This window comes from Alosa alosa, chromosome 19 (assembly GCF_017589495.1).
Source record: "Alosa alosa isolate M-15738 ecotype Scorff River chromosome 19, AALO_Geno_1.1, whole genome shotgun sequence".
NCBI classification, from domain to species: domain Eukaryota; kingdom Metazoa; phylum Chordata; class Actinopteri; order Clupeiformes; family Clupeidae; genus Alosa; species Alosa alosa.
The window spans coordinates 20958058-20983057 of record NC_063207.1 but is presented as its reverse complement, the minus strand read 5'-3'; the positions used below and the strand labels follow the sequence as shown (position 1 = coordinate 20983057).

The 25000-nt window shown below is 44.1% G+C and overlaps 1 protein-coding gene across 4 annotated transcripts in view; it reads left to right on the top strand.

The window, feature by feature from the left end:
• slc8a3 (solute carrier family 8 member 3) overlaps positions 1-25000 on the top strand; it is a 93718-nt gene that overhangs the window by 50423 nt on the left and 18295 nt on the right. For all 4 annotated transcript variants that reach the window (XM_048228547.1, XM_048228549.1, XM_048228546.1 and 1 more), the window contains exon 3: positions 20502-20608. In XM_048228547.1, coding sequence (XP_048084504.1) covers positions 20502-20608 — 107 coding nt within the window. The remainder of the gene's footprint in view (positions 1-20501; positions 20609-25000) is intronic.

Sequence of the window (25000 nt, the reverse complement as noted above, 5' to 3'; positions counted from 1 at the left end):
AGTCTGTCAAGCGAGTCATGTACTCCCTCTCCCCCTTTCTTCCCTCTCCCCCTTTCTTCCCTTTCTTCCCTTTTTTCTCCATTCAACTCTTTTATTCTCTTATCTGCTCCACCTTCTGTACATCTCTCTCTCTCTCTGTCAAACACCCACCCTGTCTGTCTGTCTGTCTGTCTGTTTGACTGTCTGTCTGTCTCTGTCTGTCTGTCTGTCTGTCTGTCTTCTACCTCCTCAGTTGGAATGCCTTACCTCTACTCATATCTTTATTATGACCGTCGCTAGCGAAGCGGTCATGTAGGGATTGTGGAAGTTTTTTTTCCCCGTCATCTACTTCCTGAATTTTTGGTGAACGATACCCGGGACACCAAAACACCGGGGCACATGAAATTTGTGGGTATGTAGCCCCACTAGACTTTTACGGAATTTTTTTTCCTAAATAACTACCTGAACCGTGGCCGAGGATGAAGACATTTTTATGCAAAATTAAACAATATTTCTATCTGGTGACTACCATGGACTAGGCTGGGTGAACTCAGCCTGATCTGCCGGCGATTCCTTTTCGATTTCTTAAAAGATTGAGCTTGGTCTGGCGAAAGCCAGACTAACCATGGACCTCATAGTTGCAAAATGCAAGGGAACATGAATCAGCATATTATTTGCACAAACAATAACGGACAGTAGCTCTTCAACTTGGCCCGTTGAAATGTGTATGAACAGTCTAGCAACGCATTTCATGAAGGCCCTTTTGGACATGTCAGTTATTTGCACCACTGGGTAAAACGGCATTTTGTTTTAGACTACTGGTATTTAATTTGTGCATTGACAATAAAGCTTGATAGCTATTGAAAACTGCATGGAACTGACAGGGATTGTTTTGTTTAATAATAAATAAATAAATACATTATGCTGCTACCTTCTGCTTTTCCCAAATACAATGTAGCCTACAGGTGTACCTTTCATCAGTCCAGTTGCAATGGATGGACTGTGATGAACTGCCCTACTTGTGATTTTATAACAATGCTACAACTTTTTTGGCAAGTGCTACAAATCTATTCACCTTTGCAGCGCCAGTAGGCTACTTTGTGTGCGGCCCGCAAACACACATTCCAAACAAGCATACACAAAAGTTTCAAGAGTGGGGGATGGAGTAGAAGATGGAGACAAATTCATTTATATGATTTATTTTCGCGGAATGGATGTACAGGACTGAGCGGCGGTCATATTTTGTACCGCTATGCAGTACATCTAGTTATTAATCTGAGGCTCCGAGCCGACTGCTTCTGAAGTCAATATTGTTGACTTACATACACACACGTTCTCACACACACACACACACACACACACACACACACACAGTTACACACACTCATACACGCACACACCATTATAAATAAATAAATAATAATGTTAGAAAGTCTACTGTCTACAACATAGCAATAACCACACACACACACACACACACACACACACAGACACACACACACCATTGCTCTCATTTTCTCGAGTCTCATTCACTCGCATGGTGTTCAGTCACTGATGCAGAGATTCTCCAAGATATTGCTACATTTTTTGGAAATCTTCTGTTACATAATGTCATTAGTGCTTCTGCATGACTATCTTCTCTCTCAACACAAATTCATCCCCTTGCCCACACACTCACACACACTTGGTCACATGATGCTGTGTCATCGTGTGACTCAGTGTTCTCTTTGTGGCGTCTTTTATTAGGCTTCAGATTGGTCACTTGTGTCCCATAATCTCATTGGAAGAGAACATCTCCTCTCCCCCAGTAGTTACAGTAGTATGAACAACAAGTTCTAGAAATTATATTTTCTAGTGTCTGTGTGTGTGTGTGTGTGTGTGTGTGTGTGTGGTATGTGTGTGTCTTTGTGTGTGTGTGAACACGTGTGTTTTGTGAGAATGATGGGTGTAGATAGAGTGAGTATGTGTTGGAGTGTGTGTGTGTGTGTGTGTGTGTGTATGTCTTCATGTTTGTTCAGCTGTGATGGCACGTTCCACTGCTCATGGGATTTATTCATATCGCAGCGATTCATGTCCACATCACCACTGTGTGTGTGTGTGTGTGTGTGTGTGTGTGTGTGTGTGTGTGTGTGTGTGTGTGTGTGTGTGTGTGTGTGTGTGTGTGTGTGTATGTGTGTGTGTGTGTGTGTGTGTGTGTGAGAGGACGGGCTGTGTTTGTAGGCAGGACAGCAAATACTGTATGTCTGAACATATGATCATAATGAGGCCCAGTAATGCAATGCAACCTCACACAGAATCAAACTCAAACACATAGACTGAGTCACACTCCTACAACCATCCCTCCTCCCACACACACATACACACACACACACACACACACTCTCTCTCTCTCTTGCTCACACTTGCACACAAACGCACATATACACATGTCCTGTCTGGCAGACCTGCATATGATGTGCTGGTCAGACTGGACCCACAGCTGAGCTTTTAGGAGTGTCTTTTACCATCAGGCACAAAGTAGGACAGCAAAAATCATCCAATCATCCAGTGAGAAATAGCTGCCCATTTACTGTCTGTCCAAGTGGTTCTATTCTATGGACTCTTCTTCAGCAATGGTGGAGCTAAGGAAAGGCTATGCAAATGTGCTTGCTTGCTTGCTTGCGTGCGTGCGTGCGTGCCTGTGTGCGTGCGTGTCTGTGTGTGTTGTAAGAGAGACTGAGACAAGGAGGGGACAGAGTGTGACAGTATGTCGAGCATGACAAGGGCAAATGAGTCAGCACACAAGAATAACCCTCAAATCCACACACTCACACATATTAACATATAACCCAATGCCGCAATCCACATGCCCTTCCCACATATACACAGACACAAACACACACACTCACACAAGTACACACACACAATTGTAAGTTGTTTCATTCGTTTGTTAGGGTGTTTGTGACGTTGTGTGTGTATTACGTGGAAGCTGGAACTGAGCTAAATCGGGTTAAAAAAATGACTCTCAGACTGACATACAAGAAAGGAGAATGGGTAGGGGGACAGAGAGGGAGATAAAGAGGGAGAGAGAGAGAGAGAGGGAGTTAGATAGAGAGAGAGGGAGATAGTGGGAGAGAGAGAGGGAGATAGAGAGGGAGAGAGAGAGAGAGATGGAAAGGGGAGGGGAGGGGCAGAGGCAACTCAGAATAATAATAAGAACAAACCATAAGAGCAGGAGGGAGAGGGAGTGAGAGAGAGGGAGAGAAAGAGAAAGAGAAAGAGAGAGGGACAGAGAAAGAGGGAGAGAGAGAGGGGGTGAGGACAGAGGCAACTCAGAGCAATAATAAAAACAAACCAAGAGAGAGAGAGGGAGAGAGAAAGAGGGAGAGAGAGAGATAGCCTCTCTTCCACCTGATTAAGGCAGAACACTTATCCCCCATGGGCTCTGACACACTCAGAAAAAGAGAGGGATGAGAGGATGACAGGAGGACTGATGAGACAAGGAGAGAAGGATGAGACAAGGAGATGAGGATGAGAAGAGGAAAGGATGATGAGAAGAGGAGAGGAAGGAAGATAGAGACAAAAAGACAGGAGAGGGACAATGGGAGGAAACCCTTTGCTAACATCTCAAATGACACATCTCTCTATCTATCTATCTATCTATCTATCTATCTATCTATCTATCTATCTATCTATCTGTCTGTCTATACTGTATGTCTGTCTGTCTGTCTGTTTGTATGTAAGTATATCTGGTCTGTCTGTCTCTTTCATTTTGATAAACAATAGGTACATGGAGAGAAATGGACAGAGATACTGAAAAAGGAGATGTTGCTCTGGTCAGAGGAAAAGAGATTATGTAGAGGCAGTACCAGTGTGTTCCGAAGAAAGAGGGGATGAGAGAGAAGGGGGGATGAGAAGAAAGAGAGGGAACGGCAGAAAGATGGATCAGGAGAGAGCCGGGGTGGACAGCTTAATTGAATAGGCATGTAGCAGTGTAGCAGGCCTCCCCAGGCATGCTGGTTATGTCACACAGACACACACACACACACACACACACACACACACACACACACACACACACACACACACACACACACACACACACACACACACACACACACAAACACACTCAAACACACACACAAACACAGACTCATGCAAACACACACACACACACATAAACTCATACTCACAAATACACACAAGCATGTAGACACACACAAACACAAACACAGACTCATACAACACACACACACACACACACACACACACACACACACACACACACACACACACACACACACACACACACTCATACCACTAAAATACACACAAGCATACACACACACACAAACACAGACTCATACAAACACACCCACACACACACATACTTGCTGCCTTACTATTGCAAGACACATACACATGCAGAGAGAAAGAGCGAAAGAATGACTCAGAGGGAAAGAGATAGAGAGAGAGATAGAGAGAGAGAGAGAGGGATGATGTGGGAGGAAAGAGGGAGGAGTGCAGGACTACTACTACATGTTTGAGAGTGCTGGCATAATGATGTGTTTGAATCCTAATTCCTATTATGGTTATGATAGCCACCACAGCTATCATACACTGTTAGCTCTTACAGTTTTTCTCAGTCGCTTTGGTGCTTTTCTCACATCACTATTAACATTTGCACAGCAGTTAGTGCATTTCTCAAAATAATTAGTGCAAAGCACGTCACTTGCTCAAAATGGATAGTCCATTCCTTAAAAGCAAGTATTTATGTCAATGAAACTGTCAGTGTCATCAAAATGAGAAGTCTTGACACCATCGTTTATGAACAAGATAGTCAAATGGCTTTGTCATGTTTTCTTTACGACAGTTTATGCTCTCAGTGTTTTCCCATGCAAAAAAGGTCGGAACTCTGTGACACTACCTGAAAATGCTCAAGACAGCATTATACAGTTCTTGTACAGCCATTTGAAAACTACAGTAAAGTTACAAATTGCTGTAGTTAGGGAAGTAAGTGAGTACAAGACACTGAATATGTACGTTTCACAGTTTTACTGTATATGCTCTTTGCAATTCTACAGCATTGTGACAGAATTTGATAATTAGTTCACCAATTTTGTATGTAATGACTCAAGCAATGAAATGAAGACTATTAGTTTTATTGGAAATGACTATTCAGCATCGATAAGTATAGTTCATTTTGACTTACATGACAAAGCAACTTATATATGTTCAAAAGCATTTGCAATTTGTTCAGAGGAAGGAGAAATTGCTACTATGATGTGCACAAATGACTAAATGTTGTGGAGGTTGACCTAATAGTTATGAGAATATTCATTCTGATCTGAGAAAAGCACCAAAGCGACTGAGAAAAACTGTAATTACTGGAGCTACCGACTTCCCAAAGAGTCACACCCACACACAAGAGAGAGGGAAAGAGAGAGAGAGAGAGAGAGAGAGAGAAAGAGAGAGAGAAACTTCATTTGTTACAGACTGGTACCCAAAAATCTATATCATTTTACTTTTTGTGTTGGCATTTCACACAAGGTTTGCCATGAAGATTTAATTTAATTCTTTATTGCACACAATTTCATACCATTCTACGGTGGGCTTACAGTACAGTGGTATTTAGACTTGGATCCTGGGCTGCAGCTCTTATGCTGTTAACAAGGCGCTATAGACATACAGGGCTGCATGGTGCGTACACTTAGTCAATCAAACTTAAAAGTAGTAGTCTGTTTCCATGGACTGTGTGTGTGTGTGTGTGTGTGTGTGTGTGTGTGTGTGTGTGTGTGTGTGTGTGTGTGTGTGTGTGTGTGTATCTGTGTGTCTATGTGTGTGTGTCAAGTCAAGTAAAGTCAGTTTTATTTGTATAGCACAATTAACATGCACAGACTGCAACCCAAAGCGCACTGTTGTTCCTTTCCCCTCTCTCTCTCTCTCAATTACTCTATCCCTCTATCTCTCTACCTGTCCCTTTCTCTGATGTTCTCTTCCCTTCTTCGCTCTGTTGGTATTGGGGTGCCGAGTGTCCTTGTTGCTCTCTGCAGATGGACACAATCACCTGATGCATCTTCTCCGTAAGTCTGCGTACCAGAAAAACAGGAGGACAAATGTGCTCTTTCATTTGATTAGTTCTCCTTGTCTGCCCCTCTCACACTTTCTCTGCCTTTCTCTTGCCTCCTTTCATTTCCTCTTCCACCCACCCCCTCTCTTTCTTTTTCTCCTTTCCTTTTCTTTTCTTTCCTCTGTCCTTCCCTCTCTCTCTCTCTCTTGCTATTTCTCTCTCTCCCTCTCTTTTCTTTTCTTTCCTTCCCTCTCTCTCTCTCTCTCTCTCTCTCTCTCTGATTCTTTCCTTTGTCCTTTCCTCCTTCACATAGACAGGAGAGTTGAAGGTTGGTTGGAGGCATATGTGTCTCTCTCTCTACTCTGTCTCTCTCTCTCTCTCTCTCTCTCTCTCTCTTTACCAATATATCTCTCCCCCATCCATTTCTACCCCTTATTTACTCTGTCCTTCATCCTTTTCTACCTTGGTCTGAAAAACATTCACATGCGTACACATTACCACAAACAAACAAACAAAGTATGGTTGAGTATATGATTGAGCACTTGAGTATTTATTATATGTATGTACATTGTGTGTGTGTGTGTGTGTGTGTGTGTGTGTGTGTGTGTGTGTGTGTGTGTGTGTGTGTGTGTGTGTGTGTGTGTGTGTGTGTGTGTGTGTGTGTGTGTTTGTTTGCATATACTCTACGGATGTGTTTGTGTGTGTGTGTGTGTGTGTGTGTGTGTGTGTGTGTGTGTGTGTGTGTGTGTGTGTGTGTGTGTGTGTGTGAGAGAGTGAGGGTGTGTGTGTGTGTGTGTGTGTGTGTGTGTGTTTGTTTGTGTGTGCGTATGTGTTTTTATGTGTTTGTGTGTGTGTGTGTGTGTTTGTGTGTGTGTGTGTGTGTGTGTGTGTGTGTGTGTGTTCTCCCAAACCCTTGACAGCAGCGCTGATGCTCCTGCTAGCATTTGGCAGCGAGCAGACAGGCTGATAGACACATTCCTAACCTCACATCTGCTCCGCTGGCAACAGCGCCGTCATCCACCCCCAGCATGCTAACACATGACATGTGTTAGCATGCAACGCCTTTTTCATCGCCGGCGCAGTCATGTTCTCATTCAAATCTGATTAAAGTTCCTATGGTCGGGAGGGACAGGGGTATCATTGGAGGCGTTGACTCTGTTGTTTGAGAGGGTGTGTTTGGTCTGATAACAGGGCTCCAGACTAACTTTTTGCACTGGTTGCACTGGTGCGCCTAACTTTTTTTCTTAGGTGCACCAGCACAAAAGTTAGGTGCACCCAAATTTTCAACTTCATCGCATTTAACACCGCAGCAGGTTCACTTTTTATCCTTAATTACTGTCCTATATAGGTTGTCCTATGACTTATGATTTACAATTCTACAAGAAAAGTAACTTAATGAAGTGTTGGTGCTTTAAGTGCTCCACTGAGCTGAAATTTAAACTTAAAACATCTCAAGATGAATTAAATAAAAATAACAGTGAGCAAATTAACAGTGCACATCTTTTAAGGGCTTCAAACTGCACATCTCATGGCTCAATGTCTTACATTCTATCCTTTATGATCTTTAGGCCTTGGCTAAACCAGCTCGCCAGGCTAGCATCTTCAATAGAAATGTATTTGAGCACAATTTAAAGAGATTTTCCAAGTAGCCTGGGGGATTTTTATGTGATTTTGCAATGATTGCAATAATCATTTGACAGCCCCACAATGCAATTTACTTTTTAATTTTAGTATTTTTAAATTTTCAATAAGAACATCACTATGGTTAATGCAGTAACGAAATGGTAGGCCTATTATTATAGGCTATTGCAATGACTTGCCATGCTCGATCTAAATGTGTCCATTCAATTCACCGTACACAATGACCACAGTTATACATGCAGGGAATATTCAGGCTTTAAATGTAGCAGCGATATTCGGTTTGCGCCAAATACCGGATTAAATTGATTATTGCTGTTGAAAACCGGGTTACTCCCTGCATGTAACTGCGGTCAATGGCGCACTCCTTTTCGGCGATATCTGGATCTCTTTCGTTCGCGAAGGCCTTGTATGCATTGTTCGCAATTTTAAGACGTCTTTTCATCTGCAATGACTCCTATAAATTTGGCGCAAAAGTGGCATTCCTGTACGTCAGGTTTACGTTCAAACTATTTTTCTGGTGAATAATTATTTCGGACTGAACTTGGTGAAGGGAAGTTTCACTAGGCCTATCGTAGGCAACGATAAACTTGATCATCATCTCGGGCTCGTCTGATCGGTTTGCTGCTGCCAGCCGCCGAAAGGCAGTGGGGAGAGGGGACATTTATCTCGGCCTATGTGACCACACTGTAATGCCACTGCATCCACTCTGTTTATCTGACGGGTCTCTGACCTCTCTCTCTCTCTCTCTCTCTCTCTCTCTCTCTCTCTCTCTCTGCAGCACACGCATTTTCAAATTTACACACAGGCACTGGGCCACGGCCAATCAGAGGGGAGGTCCTGCCCTTCACTATCTGTGATTTGTTTAAACCACGATATTGGCCAAATATGTGTCTGTTATTGAATCAAAGGTAGAGTTTCAATGCGGACACTTTTTCCTCTCTCGAAAAGCTGGTCGCACCGATTTTTTTTAGTCGCACTTTTGAAAAATTAGGTCGCATATGCGACCAAATTGGTCGCACACTGGAGCCCTGGATAATATCCCTGTGTGTGCCAGGTGGCATTCTTTGGAGGACCGCAGTGGTCAGGTGGGAGCATATGCCTTTATGAGAGCGTTCAACTAAGTGGGTGTGGAACCGGACATCACTTTGTAGGCCAGCATTAGCGATTTGAATTAAAGAGTACGACAAGTTATACGATAGTTAACTATATCAAAGGCATCAAGTAGGATGAGGACGGAGGCCTGAGCTGGTGATCTGGCTTCTTTAAGGCTTCTGTCACAGACAACAGACCTCTATTGATGCCAGATTGATATGGATCGGGGAGAGGATTCCATGAGAGGAATTCTGAGACCTGTTTGGAGATGGCTGGAGTTAGACGGATAACTCACTCAGTAAAGGGGCAATATGGGTAAGACGGATACCTCACTCTCAGTAAAGGGGAAGTAAGGGCAGTAGAGGTAAGACGAATAGCTCAGTCTCAGTAAAGGGGCAGTAGTGGTTAGACGTATAGCTCAGTCTCAGTAAAGGGGCAGTAGAGGTAAGACGTATAGCTCAGTCTCAGTAAAGGGGCAGTAGTGGTTAGACGTATAGCTCAGTTTCAGTAAAGGGGCAGTAGTGGTTAGACGTATAGCTCAGTCTCAGTAAAGGGGCTGTAGTGGTTAGACGGATAGCTCAGTCTCAGTAAAGGGGCAGTAGGGGTAAATGAAGAAAATGACTCCAGTTGGGTCAGGTTGAGACAGAGTAGTTTGGAAAAATTGGCTGCTGTGCCCATCAGTTTTCCAGTGAAAAAATAGTGTGTGTGTGTGTGTGTGTGTGAGAGGGAGTGTGTGTGTGTGAGTGTGTATGCGTGCGTGTGTATTTGTGGTTCATATGTCTCCCTGGGTGAGCCGAGGGCTAAAAGGGTGACTCGTAACCATGGTAACAGAAAATGGGGAGCAGAGCAAGTGGAAGAGGTTTGGCAGTTTCAAATGTCTGGATCCTGTCTCCCTCCCTCCGTGTGTGTATGTGTGTGTGTGTGTATGTGTGTGTGTGTGTGTGTGTGTGTGTGTGTGTGTGTGTGTGTGTGTGTGTGTCTGGATTCTGTCTCTCTCCCTCCATGTGTGTGTGTGTGTCAGAGAGACAGAGAGAGAGACAGACAGAGAGAGAGAAAGAGTATGACTGTGACTGTGCAGCTGCTTCACTTGTTGACAACACACTGGAGGTGGATTTGCTCTGGGATATCCAATGCAAGGAAGACACACAGTGTGTGTGTGTGTGTGTGTGTGTGTGTGTGTGTGTGTGTGTGTGTGTGTGTGTGTGTGTGTGTGTGTGTGCACAGGCATGCGTGTTTGTGCATATGTGCACGTGTGTGTTTGTGTGTGTGTGTGTGTGTGTGTGTGTGAGAGTGTGTGTTTGTGTGTGTGTGCTAGCATGCGTGTGTGTGCATCAGTCCTATCCTCTTGTCATTGCTCAGCTGGGATTGATGCAAACATGTATAATTCAGGCAACATCTGCCAGTGATGGGTTGGTGGGGTGAGTGGATGGGTGGGTGGGGTGATGTAAGAGGAAGAGAACACTGGGCAAATGGAAGATGGGGTTTCAGAAGACTGCGAAAGGACAAGCTGGTGTCTGATATTCCAGTTGACACAGGAGACCCTCGGGAGCCCGAGTGATGTGTCTCACACACACACACACACACACACACACACACACACACACACACACACACACACACACACACACATACACCTTTGGAAAAGCTTTTTTTTCTGTGTACACACTTGTGTAAACGCACACACCCAAACCACAGACACACATACCAATGTATACACATAAAGCAATGCACGTGCACACACACACTGACACATATTCATTCTCACGCACAGAGACACATACTGATACAATGACCTTATTCACACAGACTCTCACATACACAAACACACACACACACACACACACACACACACACACACAGTGAGAGAGAGATCAATAGTTTTCTGGGTAATACATATGGGAGTCTGGTAGACTTACTGCAAGCTTTGCCTACAAGGTTAGCTGCTGCATTTCAAAAGGTGGAGTGAGATAGGGGTGTGTGTGTGTGAGAGAGAGAGAGAGGGAGAGAGAGAGAGAGAGAGTGTCAGGTTGGGATCTGAATGAAGTGGAGTGGAGGTGTGTGTGTGTTGAGGGGTGTGTGTGTGTGTGTGTGTGTGTGAAAGAGAGAAAGAGAGAGAGTGTGCCAGGTGGGGGTCTGAGTGAAGTGGAGGGGTGTGTGTGTGTGTGTGTGGGGGGGTCCACTGCTGAGAAGGTCCAGGCCTCCGGTTCTTCTTCTTGCATCGATAACAAATGGAGAAAAGAATAGTGATGGGATAGTATGTAATGATCACACATCACAGATACTTCACAAACTGTCTTTCTTTCTTTCCTTCTTTCTTTCTTTCTTTCTTTCTTTTATTTTTTCTGCCCGCCTGCCAGTTTTTCTCTCTCTTTCATCCGTGTTCGGAGGGAGGCTTGGCGGGGGAGCTCAGAAGCAGGGGAGGGTTCAGCAGTATGTGAAGATACCCCAGCAAGCTTCAGTGCCTCCCGACTACCCATGTGGAGTTTCCCCAGTGGGACGAAATAACAAGGTCACAAGTGACCTCTAGAGTCATGCATGTGTATGATAAGGGCATACAGAATTTGCCTATTTAAGGGAAATGCCGAAGGAAGGCTAGGCTCATTACAGTAAAGCTAATTTTGCCTTGTAATGCAGCTGTTGAGTCAAATAGTGTTAAAAACGGCTAGCAACGCCTCGTCATTAAGTCTTGTTATGTCCCAAAATGAGACATAGCTCATCAAAGCACCAGCACCATTTGGTGCTTTGCAAAAGGAAATATGTGTTAAATAACTGGAAAAAATGCAATGTCCTGTTAATATTTGTTTGTTAAATATTTGTATATGATTTTTTGTGTCTCTTTCTATGACACAAAAATGAACTTATCTATGTTATGCAGTCTTTGCAGTGCTTTTAACTGCATCGAAGAGATCTGAGGTGAGAATAATCTCTATTGGTCTCTTTTGATTACAGGTAAAACTTGCTGAGTTCCCATTGCCACCTACTGAAAAAACAACAATTTATCGCAACCAATAACATTTCAAACTGTTATGATGTTATGTGGTAATGGAAGATGAACCTTAAAGTGAAAAGGTTAAAACTGTGTTGAAACTAACATAGCCATCTTATCGCAGCCATTGAGCTGTGCATTATCTCTCCATCTTCCTGGGGAGGAGGGCAGTGAGAGGGGGCTTTGGGAAGGTGGTGGGGGGGTGATGGGGAGCTGCTGGGAAGGCACACACACAGACAGACGTACACACACAAACACACACACATACACACACACACATACATGTATACACACTCACACGGTCACACACACACACACACACACACACATACACACACACACAGTCACAAACACACACACACACACACACACACACACACACACACACACACACACTCCAGGGGGAGATCAGTAGGAGGTGCAGGGTGTGGTCTGGGCTGGAGAGCCTCTGTGATGTCATTTACGACCTGCTCTCTTGGCGGCCATAGTGGCCAAGAGAATTAGATCTGAGGCAGGAAAGAACAGGAGGGCGAGACAGCAGGACAGATGAACAAAAGAGGCAGAGAGAGCATATGTGTGTGTGTGTGTGTGTGTGTGTGTGTGTGTGTGTGTGTGTGTGTGTGGTAATCAAGGTTATAATTCAGAAGGCATTGACACCAAACAGCACTGTCTGATTACAGCACTGATTTCCCACGAGAGCCACCAGCACCATCACTCCTTTACTTCATGCTTTCTCTCTCTCTTTCTCTCTCTCTCTCTCTCTCTCTCTCTCTCTAATTCTCCCCTTTCACTCCCTCTTCCCTCGATTCTTCATCATATTTCTCTTAATTTTCATCTGCCTTTTTTATGTGTCTGTTGCATCTCCCTCTTATTCTTTCATCCCTCTCTCATCTCTCTCATTCTCTCATTTTCTCATCTCTGTTTCATTCTCTCATCCTCTCATCCTGTCATTCATCCATCTCTCCCTATCATTTATCCCTCTCATTCTCTCATCTCTCTCATTCTCTCATTTTCCCATCTCTGTTTCATTCTCTCATCCTCTCATCCTGTCATTCATCCATCTCTCCCTATCATTTATCCCTCTCATTCTCTTATCCCTCTCTTTCTCTCACCTTCTCAATTCTCTCTCTGATTCTCTCCCTCATCGCTCTCTCTCTCTCTCTCTCTCCTCTCATTCCCTCTCACATTCTCTCTCATCCTCTCATTCTCTGTCTCATTGCCACGTATCTCTCTCATTCTCTCTCTCTCTCTCTCTCTTTCTCTCAAACATTTTTTTACTTCATCAAGGCACTGTAAATTATTCTGTAGGTATATCTATATCTATATCTATATATATATATATATATATATGTGAGTGTGTGTGTGAGCCTGTGTGAGTGCATACGGTTGTTGCAGTAAGTGAATGAATATGTTCTGCACATGTATGCATGTATAGGTGTGTCCGTGAAGGGTCGCTCGTCGTTGTGTCACAGTTGTATGTGTAATGTGAAGCTCCTCCCCTGAAAGCAATCTCATTTTCTCGGCATCTTGGAGCAGATTTCTTTGTAATGTGGACAGCTGGTGCAGACGTGTAGTTTACTGTAACACAATGCACACACTAGCCTGGCCCAGCCCACCTACTAGCTCTGCTCATTTTCATCTCATTGAGATACTAGTCTGTCCACGCTCAATTCACTAGCGTTTCCAACAACCCTTGACCAATCAGCCACGAGAGGGGCTGACGTTGGTTTGGAAATGGAAAGTGCCAGTGGTAATTTGGTAGCAGCAATGCCTCTGAACATCAAAACACTTCAGTCAGAATGGAAGAATGTGCAAGTTTGTACAGCAAAGGTAAATGCATTGTTTTCTGACAGACAATACAGTTTATTGTCCGTGTGTAAAGCTTAGGTGATGTACAAAGTACATTAGGAATCCCTGATGAATAGACTGGAGCGATAATTAGTGCAAAGTCTACACCTATTGCGATGTAAGTGTTTCCCAATGAGTAGCCAGAATCAAAGTGAATTTGTCTGGTGAAACCAGGCTGTGTTTTAGTTGCCAGACTGTAATTGTTGAGCCTGTGCCTTGTCATTTTTTCCCTTAGCTTAGTGTCTCTTACCATCGTCAAATATTTTCCTTATTCTTTATTTAGTTTCAAGTAACTTTTTAGCTTGCTTTGTTTTGGTGTTGTGCCATACCTGTAGGTCAGATATTTATTCTTTCTGTGTGTTGATAATTTGGTTGGTATCCATTCCTTCAACAGGGATGTCTGTGTACTGAGGCAGATTAGTGTTATTTCCATTAGTTTTAGTTAGCCTAGTTTAATTAGTTAGTTGTGTTAGTTATTTGCTGGAGCCTTAGGACAAACTGAATTATGGGGCTCTTTTCTGTATTCAATTCTTGGCTCTTAGGGTTTTGAAATGATACGAGGTGGAGTCTCTTGTTTTTATATGATGCCAGAATTTGATCTTTTCAATAAAAGATTGTGTTGGCCTAATTCTGCCCTGCATGCGTTGGGTGTTTGTATTCTGAGGATGTTCCTGCAGAATTCTACATACAGGGTTTCAGTTGGGCTGTTGTCCCATATTTCAAAGTCTTTGTTCATCAAAGGACCCCACACTTCGCTGCCATATAGAGCAACAGGCTGAAATTCTTTTGAGGCAAATTCTAATTCAAAAGATTTTTCATGGCATAGAAAGCCCTTCTTGCTTCTTCTGTCCATTCATTGGCAGCTAAGCTTAGGTTTCCATTGCACTGGTTTCCAAACCAAGGTATATAATTGTTACATTTTAAATGTTTGCTTTACCAAGGGTGAAATTATGTTCGTTTCCCTGACACCTGGTTCTTTTCTGGAATGTTAAAGTTTTGTTTTTGATGTTAATGCATAACTCCGGAGTAAAAACAACCTAGGGTATATTTCCGGTACTTATTAAGTACAAACTTTTGATTTAGAGCACAATTGCGTTAATTGATGGAGTTTTGAGCAAGACCGTTTGTTGCATCATCACTGAATGGGCTTATAGGGAAGGCTAAAGGGGCAACTAGCACGTCAAAAAACAAACGCTATTTTATACCACTGACAATGCTCAAAATATAATTACACTTCTGCAGTGATGTGGTGAGGGTCCCTACACACAAACCGAAGTATTGTAAACCTCAAAGGTGTACAGAGAGGTTATACAAAACATGTATCTGGAAAGAAGATAAGGAAGTAAAATGCCTGGCTTTGTGTTCCGGTAGCGTCAAATCAGTGCGATCTTGCAGCACTGCGCAGATCTGGCTAAATTTTACAATACAAACATGCCTTACGTTCAGCCAGATCTGTGCAGCGCTGCAAGATCGAACGTGCCTGCTGATTTGTCTTGCTGTACATCTGGTTCTGCTGTAGTCACTCTTTCTTTGGAAGCAGTAAAACCAGATTGTCTGCATAGAAAATAAATATATTTTTCTCTCTCTCTCTCTCATCCTCTCGCACACATGCACACTCACACACACACACACACTCAGTCTCAGACTCAGACTGAGAGAGTCCAATGTTTAGCTGCTTTTAGAGAGTGTGGATGGTATTGGTCCGATTGTAAGAATTTTATTGACTCTTAACAGCAGCACAAAGAATGACTCACTCCCAAATGAGAAGTGACTCCTTAGTGTAAAAGTGTGTGTGTGTGTGTGTGTGTGTGTGTGTGTGTGTGTGTGTGTGTGTGTGTGTGTGTGTGTGTTTCTATATGCCTGTCTGTTCAATCAAATAATATGCAGTAAAGCATTTTTATTGTTCTGTACTGTCAGAGTATAAAACTAATACACAAGGTGAAAGGGACTTTGAGTGCAATGGTGGTGGTCTTTTTTTGAAAGAAAGCTACGAGCATATTCTGCCCTCTACGAGCATATTCTGCCCTCTACGAGCATATTCATTCTGCCCTCTGTCCTTCAACTACACTAGCCTGGCCTCGGCCTGCCTACTTCCGGAAGTCAGAGAGTCTGGTTTTCAGGCTACAACTCCAAGGCCACTGTGGCCTCTCTCTTTAGGGAGCCATGTTTCCCGCTATTATTGCTTTCTGTGGTTTGTTGTGACTTTGCCTCATAAAAGTGCTTATGTTTTTTTGAATGGTGGCCATTAGTCATTGGCGTAGTTAATCTAACCTTCCATGGTGTTGGTGAGCCTGAAAGAGAGGCGCTCGGCTTCCTAGTTTCCCGGTGAGTAATGTTGCTTTATCGCTGCCGTGGTAATGTGGTGAGTGCCGAGCGCTAAATTTAGCTCCTTTCTACCTCTCCCCCAGTATCTCTCTCTCCCTCTGTCTTTAACTCTCTCTCTCTCTCTCTCTCTCTCTCTATCTATCTATCTCTATCTAGCTAGCTATCTCTCTATCCATCCCTCTCTCTCTATCTCTCTCTATCTATCTATCTATCTATCTATTTACTGTATTTCTCTCTATCTTTATCTATCTGTCTATTTCTCTCTATTTCTCTCACTCTATTTTTCTCTATCTCCCTTTCTCTCTTTCTATCTATCTATTTCTCTCTATCTCTATCTATCTATCTATCTATCTATTTATTTCTATCTTTATCTATCTGTCTATTTCTCTCTATTTCTCTCACTCTATTTCTCTATCTATCTATCTATCTATCTATCTATCTATCTATCTATTTCTCGCTCTGTCTCTATCTACCTATCAATCTATTTCTCTCTATCTCCCTCTCTCTATCTATCTATATCTCCAAATGTCTTCTTTCTGTCACAGTCTATCCCTCTCCCTTTTCTCTTCCTTCTCTCCTTTTCTCTCACTCCCTCTCTTTCCCTCCTTTTCTCTCTCTCCCTCTCTCTCCCTCTCTCCCCCTCATATAAGGAGGGGTTTTTGCTTCAAAACAGATAAAGAGCAACAATTACAACCCATTTCTCTTACTCCCTCCCTCCCTCCCACCTTCTATCTCTCTTTCTCTCTCTCCCTCCCTCCCTCCCTCTTCTCTCTCCCTCCCTCCTTTTCCCTCTCTGCTCATCTGCCTAATTTTCACCATCCTTTTCTACACCATACACCACCGTACAGGGCATGCCATCTCGCGTCACCATGGTTACCGGCCATGCCACCCGTCATGTTTGGGGGTTTTGGATGCATTTGGTCTCGTGAGGCTCTGTGATTAGTCCTGTCAGATCCCACTAGCTACCCCCGGCCTCGCCTCACCTCCCCTCGCCTCCCCTTGCCTTCCCCCTCCCCATTCGCTCGTTGCTATGGAGACATGGACAGCCTTGATAATTGAATATGTGTGTGTGTGTGTGTGTGTGTGTGTGTGTGTGTGTGTGTGTGTGTGTGTGTGTGTGTGTGTGTGTGTGTGTGAGTGTGTGTGTGCATGTGTGTGTGTGTGTGTGTGTGAATTTCAGTGGTACTCAGTATTGTGGTTTTACCTTACCTTACGGTTTCATCAGGCCGTTCAAAGCAGTAACGCACTGGAGCAAGTAGCATGCATTTACCTAAACACATTCACTCACACACTCTCAGAGACGTACAGATAAAACTTTTGATTTGATTTGATTTGAGGAAAGTATTTCATTAAAGAAAGGAAGGAAAGACAAAAATAGTTTTTATAGCAGGCATGAGAGTCAGAGTGTGAAAGAAATATAATCAGGGTGGAGAAGGGAGAGAAAGAGAGAGAGAGGCAGACTACAGACATAAGGAGAGTTTATAGGAAACAAACCAGTCGGGAACATTAACATTTTGTGATGCTTGGGGAAGAAAAAAGAAGAGAGAGAGAGAGAGAGAGAGAGAGAGAGAGAGAGAGAGAGAGAGGAGAGAGAGAGAGAGAGAGAGAGAGAGAGAGAGAGGAGAGAGAGAGAGAGGGAGAGAGAGAGAGAGAGAGAGAGGAGAGAGAGAGAGAGAGGGAGAGAGATTGATGGATTGAGGGAGTTTGATGTAACATTGAGTGACAAGAGTGAGAGAGTGAGTGAGTGAGTGAGAGAGTGAGAGAGTGAGAGAGAGAGTGAGTGAGTGAGTGAGTGAGTGAGTGAGTGAGTGAGAAAAACAGAGGGAGCAAGGAGAGATGAAGAGATGGAGTGTTCTGCTGTGTGTGTGGTGTGGTGTGGTAACAGGATTTAGTACAGGGAGGGAAGAGAGGGAGGGGGATTATCTGGTGCATTAGAATGAAATGGAAATACATGTTTAATTCCTCCAGAGATCTATGGATTAACATTTGTGTCTGGAGTCCATAATGTGTGTGTGTGTGTGTGTGTGTGTGTGTGTGTGTGTGTGTGTGTGTGTGTGTGTGTTGTAATAATGTGTGAATGATGGGTTGGTTCTGTGGGTGTGGTCCAATAGAGACGGGGCAGAATGTCACACAAGCATGTGTGTGGAGGACTTTTATGAGATCGTATGCATCAGATCGCACACAGGTTCATCATAAACCTAATAGCTCACACACCGCGTGTCATGCCAGATTCACACACACATGCACACACACACACACACACACACACACACACACACACACACACACACACACACACACACAAACACACACACACATACACATTGACTTAAAACCCTCTGCCCTGTCAGTGTGTGTGTGTGTGTTTGTTTGTATGTGTGCGAGTGTGTGTGTGTGTGTGTGTGTGTGTGTGTGTGTGACCACAGTCATGGTCACTTGCACAAAGGCTCAGAGATTGTGTGTGAGCTAGCGCCCCCAGCTGGTTTGGGGTTGCCATAGCAAACATGGTGGGTGATGCCATGTCACCTGTATGCCCTCACCCGTAGAGGTCTGGTTCGAAACGAAACCCTTTTACATGTTCATAGGTCTGATAGCACAGTCTGAGTAGTTTTCCCGATGTCCCAGGCGGTACTGTGCTGTTTGATACGCTATACGCTATCTCTCATAGAGGCAGTCCTGTAGCCATCGCTAGAGCAGAAGAAATTCATTCTATAATTTAGGAGACGACTGAAGAATGGCTCCAAATGGGCATTAGCCTCCAGTGTGGAGGGTTCAGCAGGGCTTTCTGGGTTAATATGGCTTTGGGAAGCAAATCTCAACGAAAGAGTCTAATTTCAGACCTATTTCAAGTCACACACTCACTCACTCACACACATTGTCTAGCTTAAATACACACATACAAAACACAAGCAGTCTCCCTTCTCCTCTTTCTCCCCTCTCTCTCTCACACACACACACGTCAGACAGCATGCTAATCAAACTCTTATATAAGGAAAGTGCTTCTAGTCACTTTTACATCTTTCGTCTCCATTCATTTCATTCTAGCTCAGATTTTCTTTGAATGGCCCCGTACTTCTACTGACTCAAGTGCTGCTGTTACATTTGGACTTCAGACGCTCTTGATGACACTTTCATAGCCATAATTTGGTGTTCTAAAAGCTGTAGAGTTTCTTACAACAGTGTTGTAAAGCATTTATAAAGCATGTTCCCATTGGAGGTCAAATGTATGTGTCTTTACAGCAATATGCAGCAGGACTACATGGCCAGACATAGTGTGGGTTTGTTTACCCATGACTCAGTTAGATGTATGTTGTCTGTTTTTATATTTGTTCTATTGCAATTGTCATGGCAGATGCAAGAATTGTTCCATTGCCATATCAATTGATCAGCTATGGTCATCCGTCGGATTTATGGCTCAAGGGAGAGTGATTTAGAAGAGAGGGATTTAGAGTTCTGTGTGTGTGTGTGTGTGTGTGTGTGTTGGGGGTGCCCTGTTGCTGTGTCTATTTGAACCAAAAACTGTAGTGATTGTGTCTGTCCTTCAAGAGGACCTTTCAAGGCAACAGAGGATATTGTGTGCATTGTTCAATGACAACTGACTAGACATAATGGACATACCAGCCATCTGTAATAGACTTGACTTGACAATGTGCAACACTGCAAAAGTACTGAGTGTTACACAGTGAGACAGTATTTTCTAAGATCTTCTGTGTGTTTTCTTCTCCTGTCCTTGGTGATACAAATCCCCAAATTATCCAAGTTTCCAAGCAACACAAAATGGGTGGAGAGAGGGGGTTTGGGAATCGCACCAACTGCTAATTACTTATCTGATTACTTCCTAATTACTATCGTTTTGTAATCAAATGAATGGCTCTCATTGTGTCTTATTAAGCCAGACAGACACTGTACAATTTTACCCATGATTCAATTGGACCCAGTAAAACTTTAGAACTGGGCCAAATTCTGATTTGTTGTGTGATTTGTTGTGCAGTTTGACAGCCAGTTAGAAGATGTAACAGTCAAAGTTGCATCTCTAGCCTGACCAGGTGAGATTTCTGGCATGTCTGAATTGTTTTTCAGCTGTCTTTCGGTGCGAGCCGTTTGAACGTGTAGTGTGAGCTACCATGTGGTACATGACTGAGAAATCCCACACTGTGTGGCTTTAGTCTGTTGGATGGGACATTGCTTGAACTTAACTTGACTCTACTTTACCTGAGCATTTCTGGTGTAGAACACATCAGCGTAGAGTATGCTGATGATGTTTGTTTGTTTGTTTGTTTGTTTGTTGTATGGATGGAGAGGACGTCTGAGGTCAGTGAAGGACCTTGGCAGAGTAGTGCCAAGGAGTGCACTGGACAGAGGGTCCGGGATTAACCTTTCACCTTTGACACCTGACCTTTTAAACTTCTTGGTTACTGTTTGCTCTTTTGCACTCTAATGAGGGTTTTTCTGTAAGCAGATCATAACTGACTTTCCTTATGTCTCTTTCTTCCCTTTCCTTTTTCTTTCTTCTTTTTCTTTTTCTCTATTCCTTCTTTCTTTCCTCCTCTCCTTCCTCCTTCTTTCTCGGTGGCCCAACAGTAAAACGATTCAGGTGAAGGTCATTGACGATGAGGAGTATGAGAAGAACAAGAATTTCTTCTTGGAGCTGGCTGAGCCGCGGATGGTCGACATGAGTCTACAGAAAGGTGTGATATAGACTCTCTCTCTGTCTTTCTCTCTCGCTCTCTATCTCTCTTTCTCTCTCTCTCTCTCACACACACACACACACACACACACACACACACACACACACACACACACACACATGCACACACACAAACATGGTCTCTAGCAAACAAAGTAAAATAAATATACTCTTACTCTCACCACAGTAGACAAAAGCATAAAAGCTTACAGGAATGTTCCTAAAAGTCCTTCTTGAAGGTAGCCTATGGCTGCAGGTGTAAAGGCCTTAGAAACCGTTTAATGTCTCTGTGACTAAAAATATCTATGATACCATGAAAGGCATGATTGGGGAGGGGGGGGGGGGGGTGGTAATGTGTCCGGATGTTACCCAGCACTAACTAGGCATTTTACACTTTTGTTTCGAGCACTTTCATGTCTATGTAGTTTTTTTATGACCCGTAAAATGACCCTGTCTCTCAATTTAGCTGCTGTCGCTTTAGTCTGCAAATCCAACACATGTCTAACACTCCAACCTGCCCTTGGCCAGGACTGACCTGGATGAGGTCATTGCTTCAGATTCTGGGGCAGACTTTTACACCAATTTAGACCAGAACAATTCCTGAGCGAAGGTGTTGATACAACTTTTGTTACAAGTTGTGCTACTGGACATTGTTCCTAAGCAGTGTTGTATGGTTGAACAAAGTTTGTACGTTAAATGGTTCGAGCTGAATTAAACACACAAATTGGTTGGAGGAATAATAAGTATGAGAAGCAGATAGATAACAGTACATTTGCATGCACTGCACATATTATAGTCTGTGCCTCTTGGCCTAGGTGCTCATGAGGACCAGGGTTTGAATCTGACCCACAGACACTTCCTGTTCCTCTCCTCCCATCTCTCATCCCCTCTCTTCCTGTGTCTATTTGCGGGAGTAAAATAAACTTGTTTAAGGATGGCAACCTGTGCTCAATAGTGGTCATTGAGGAGACAAGAGAGAGAAGCTGGTCATGTAGGAATAGGTAGTGGTCGGAAAAGGGAAATGTCTTCAAAATAAACTGACATTTACAAAAACATGGTGTGACAACACACAGTTATAAAGCAGAGAACATTCACACTTTTAGACACCAAGCACTCTCTCTGTCTCATTAATCACTTTAAAGAACACATACACATACATAGAGAGAAGGACATTGAGTAGTTTGAGAGAAGGGGATAAATAGATGAAAAGAAAGAGAGGGAGAAAGGACCTGCGTGGTCCATGAGTCTGCAGCGTCCTGCTGTGATGCTCTTGGCACTGAGTTCTCTCTGTGTACATTAGGTGTCTGTGTGTGTGTGTGTGTGTGTGTGTGTGTGTGTGTGTGTGTGTGTGTGTGTGTGTGTGTGTGTGTGTGTGTGTGTGTGTGTGTGTGTGTGTGTGTGTGTGTGTGTGTGTGTGTGTGTGTGTGTGTGTGTGTGTGTGTGTGTGTGTGTGTGTGTGTGTGTGTGTGTGTGTGTGTGTGTGTGTGTGTGTGTGTGCATATGTGTGTCCCTGGGCTCTCACACGAGAAGAATATCAAATCCAGAGTAATTATCATCAAAGGCTTTTGTTTTCTTCTGCACATTGTTTTCCTCTTTCTCTTGTTGTTGTGTTTGTTTGACTGGCTGTCTGTAATGCTTGCTGAAGGGGTCCGGCAGCCTTCATGAAAGGGAGAGGGAGAGAGAGAGATATGAGGAGGGAGCAGAGAAAGAGAGAGAGAGATAGATATGAGGAGGGAGAGAGGGAGGGATAGATATGAGGAGGGAGAGAGGGAGGGATAGATATGAGGAGGGAGCAGAGAAAGAGAGAGAGAGATAGATATGAGGAGGGAGAGAGGGAGGGATAGATATGAGGAGGGAGAGAGGGAGAGAGAGATGTGGCGTGAGTAGAGAGAGAGAGATAGAGATATGAGGAGGGAGCGAGAGAGAGAGGGAGAGAGAGGGACATGTGGAGTGAGGAGGGAAAGAGTGAGAAAGGGAGAGAGACAGATAGCATTGAAAGGGGAAGTGGATGGAACCTGAGAACGAGAACAGCTAAAGCATAAAGAAAGGAGATAAAGGAGACATTTAAAGAGAGAAGAAATGAGAAAAGAGAAAGAGAGAGGGGGTAGAGGAAGAGTAAACAGGGCTAAAGAGAGATAAGGGAGATGGAGATGGACAGAGGGGAGAGGGAGGGCAGGAGAGGGGAGAACACTGACCGTTATCTAATGTGTGTTATCTAACCGTGCTGAGGGCAGCAGGGAGGAGAGTGCACAATCTAACACCTCACTAAAGTCTGCAGCGTATGTGTGCGTGTGTGTGTGCGTGTGTGTGTGCGTGCGTGTGTGCGTGCGTGTGTGCATGCGTGTGCATGTGAATGTGTGTGTGAGTTTGTCTGTGTGTGTATGTGTGTGATGTGGGTTTTACTACAAAAAAGAAAGCAGCCAGATGGTTGACTGTTCACTGGTCTGTCTACCTCTTATGACCTCAGTCCCTTTGTGATGACCTCAGCATGTGTGTTTCATAGCTATAGGTTAACACTGCAGATGGACATGACCATGGGTGTCTCATCCACCCAAGACCCTCTCTCTCTCTCTCTCTCTTTCTTTCTCTCTCTCTCTCTCTCTCTCTCTCTCTCTTTCTTTCTTTCTCTCTCTCTCTCTCTTTCTCTCTGTCTCTCTCTTGTGACATGTACATAAACACATAAACACACAAAGGCTGAGGAATATAAGGAAATATGTGCTTGAGTGTGTGCATGTATGCATGCGTGCGTGCGTGTTTGTGCTTGCTTGTGCATGTGTATGCGTGCTTGTGCATGCTTGTGCGTGTGTGTGGGTGCGCTTGCATGTGCATGTGCATGTGTGTGTGTGTGTGCGTATGCGTGCGTGTGTGTGCGTGTTTTTGTGTGTGTGTGTTTGTGTGTTTGTCTGTGTGTACAGTGCAACAGTGCAAGAGAGAGAGCAACAGAGAGTAATTTACTGCTTGCTGCTTCGAGGTCCCCCCTAAATTACTCTGATGTGGTCAATACTGTCTGCACCTCAGCAAGCTCTGCACCACTGCAGAAGGGTGTGTGTGTGTGTGTGTGTGTGTGTGTGTGTGTGTGTGTGTGTGTGTGTGTGTGTGTGTGTGTGTGTGTGTGTGTGTTTGTATGTGTGTGTGTGTGTGTGTGTGTGTGTGTGTGTGTGTGTGTGTGTGTGTGTGTGTGTGTATATGTGTGTGTATGTGTGACTGTGTTTTTGTCTAGAAGTGTGTGGAGCATGTGACCGCAATACATGTGTGAGGTGAGCCAGAATAGATAGCTCCGGTGAGCACTCTGGCTCTGCCTAAAAGCAGGATGTGTACATAGTATAGGCTTACAGCCACTGCTAGTGCGTGGGTCTGTGCTTATGAGGTCTTAGCCAGATAAGGAAGAGGAAGGGAGACCAGAGAATACAGAAGAGGGGAGGAGAGGAGAGGAGGAGGAGGAGAAGAGAGGAGAGGATAATAGAGAAGAATAGAGGAGAGGAGGAGGAGAAGAGAAAAGAGAAGAGGAGGGGGAGAGAGGAGAGGAAAGAGGAGTGAGAATAAGAGAGGACAAGAGAGGAGACAGTTCCTGCCCTCATTTGTCTGGTAAAATATTTCTCCAGGGATTCTCTCTCTCTGTATGTGTGTGTATGTGTGTGTGTGTGTGTGTGTGTGTGTGTGTGTGTGTGTGTGTGACAACGCCTGTGTGTCTAGTCTTGAGTGGACCCTAATAACTGCTATTGAATTAGTTAACGATCTAATTGACCCATGATGTAGACATGGACATTTCATTAGCCATTATGGATAAAGCCAGGCCTTTTTCAGTCAACACGGTGTGTGTGTGTGTGTGTGTGTGTGTGTGTGTTTGCCACACATGCAGCTATGCCATAGGGTCGACCACTCACAGACTCTAGAGGAAGGCCAAGCACACACTCACACACACACACACACACACACACACACACACACACACACACACACACACAGCGGGCTACGTATGGTGTGTGTGCTGACGGGTGACCTTGTGTGTGTTAGACGTAGCGCAGCATCGCCAACGTCAATGAGATACGAGGAACAGCTGTCGCTCTCAGCAGGTGGAGTCCCAACCCCATTCCCTGCACCCTGTCCCCTAATCAGTCTTCTATATGGGACACGCACATATGTCCTTTACCCGTCCTCCAAGTGGCCATGCAATGGGTCCTCATCTGTCTCCTACATGGCATCTTCTCTCACTCTGCTCCCCCTTGTCCTCCACCCTCACCACCTCCTGCCCTCCCCTGAGCCGACATGCTTCACTCTTATATTTGAGCTCCACCTTATCCCAACCGTGCTGTTTACAGACGTTCTCCATCTTATCCTAACCATGCTGTTTACAGACGTTGGGCTGTATGTTTGTTCTATACCGCTGCTTATT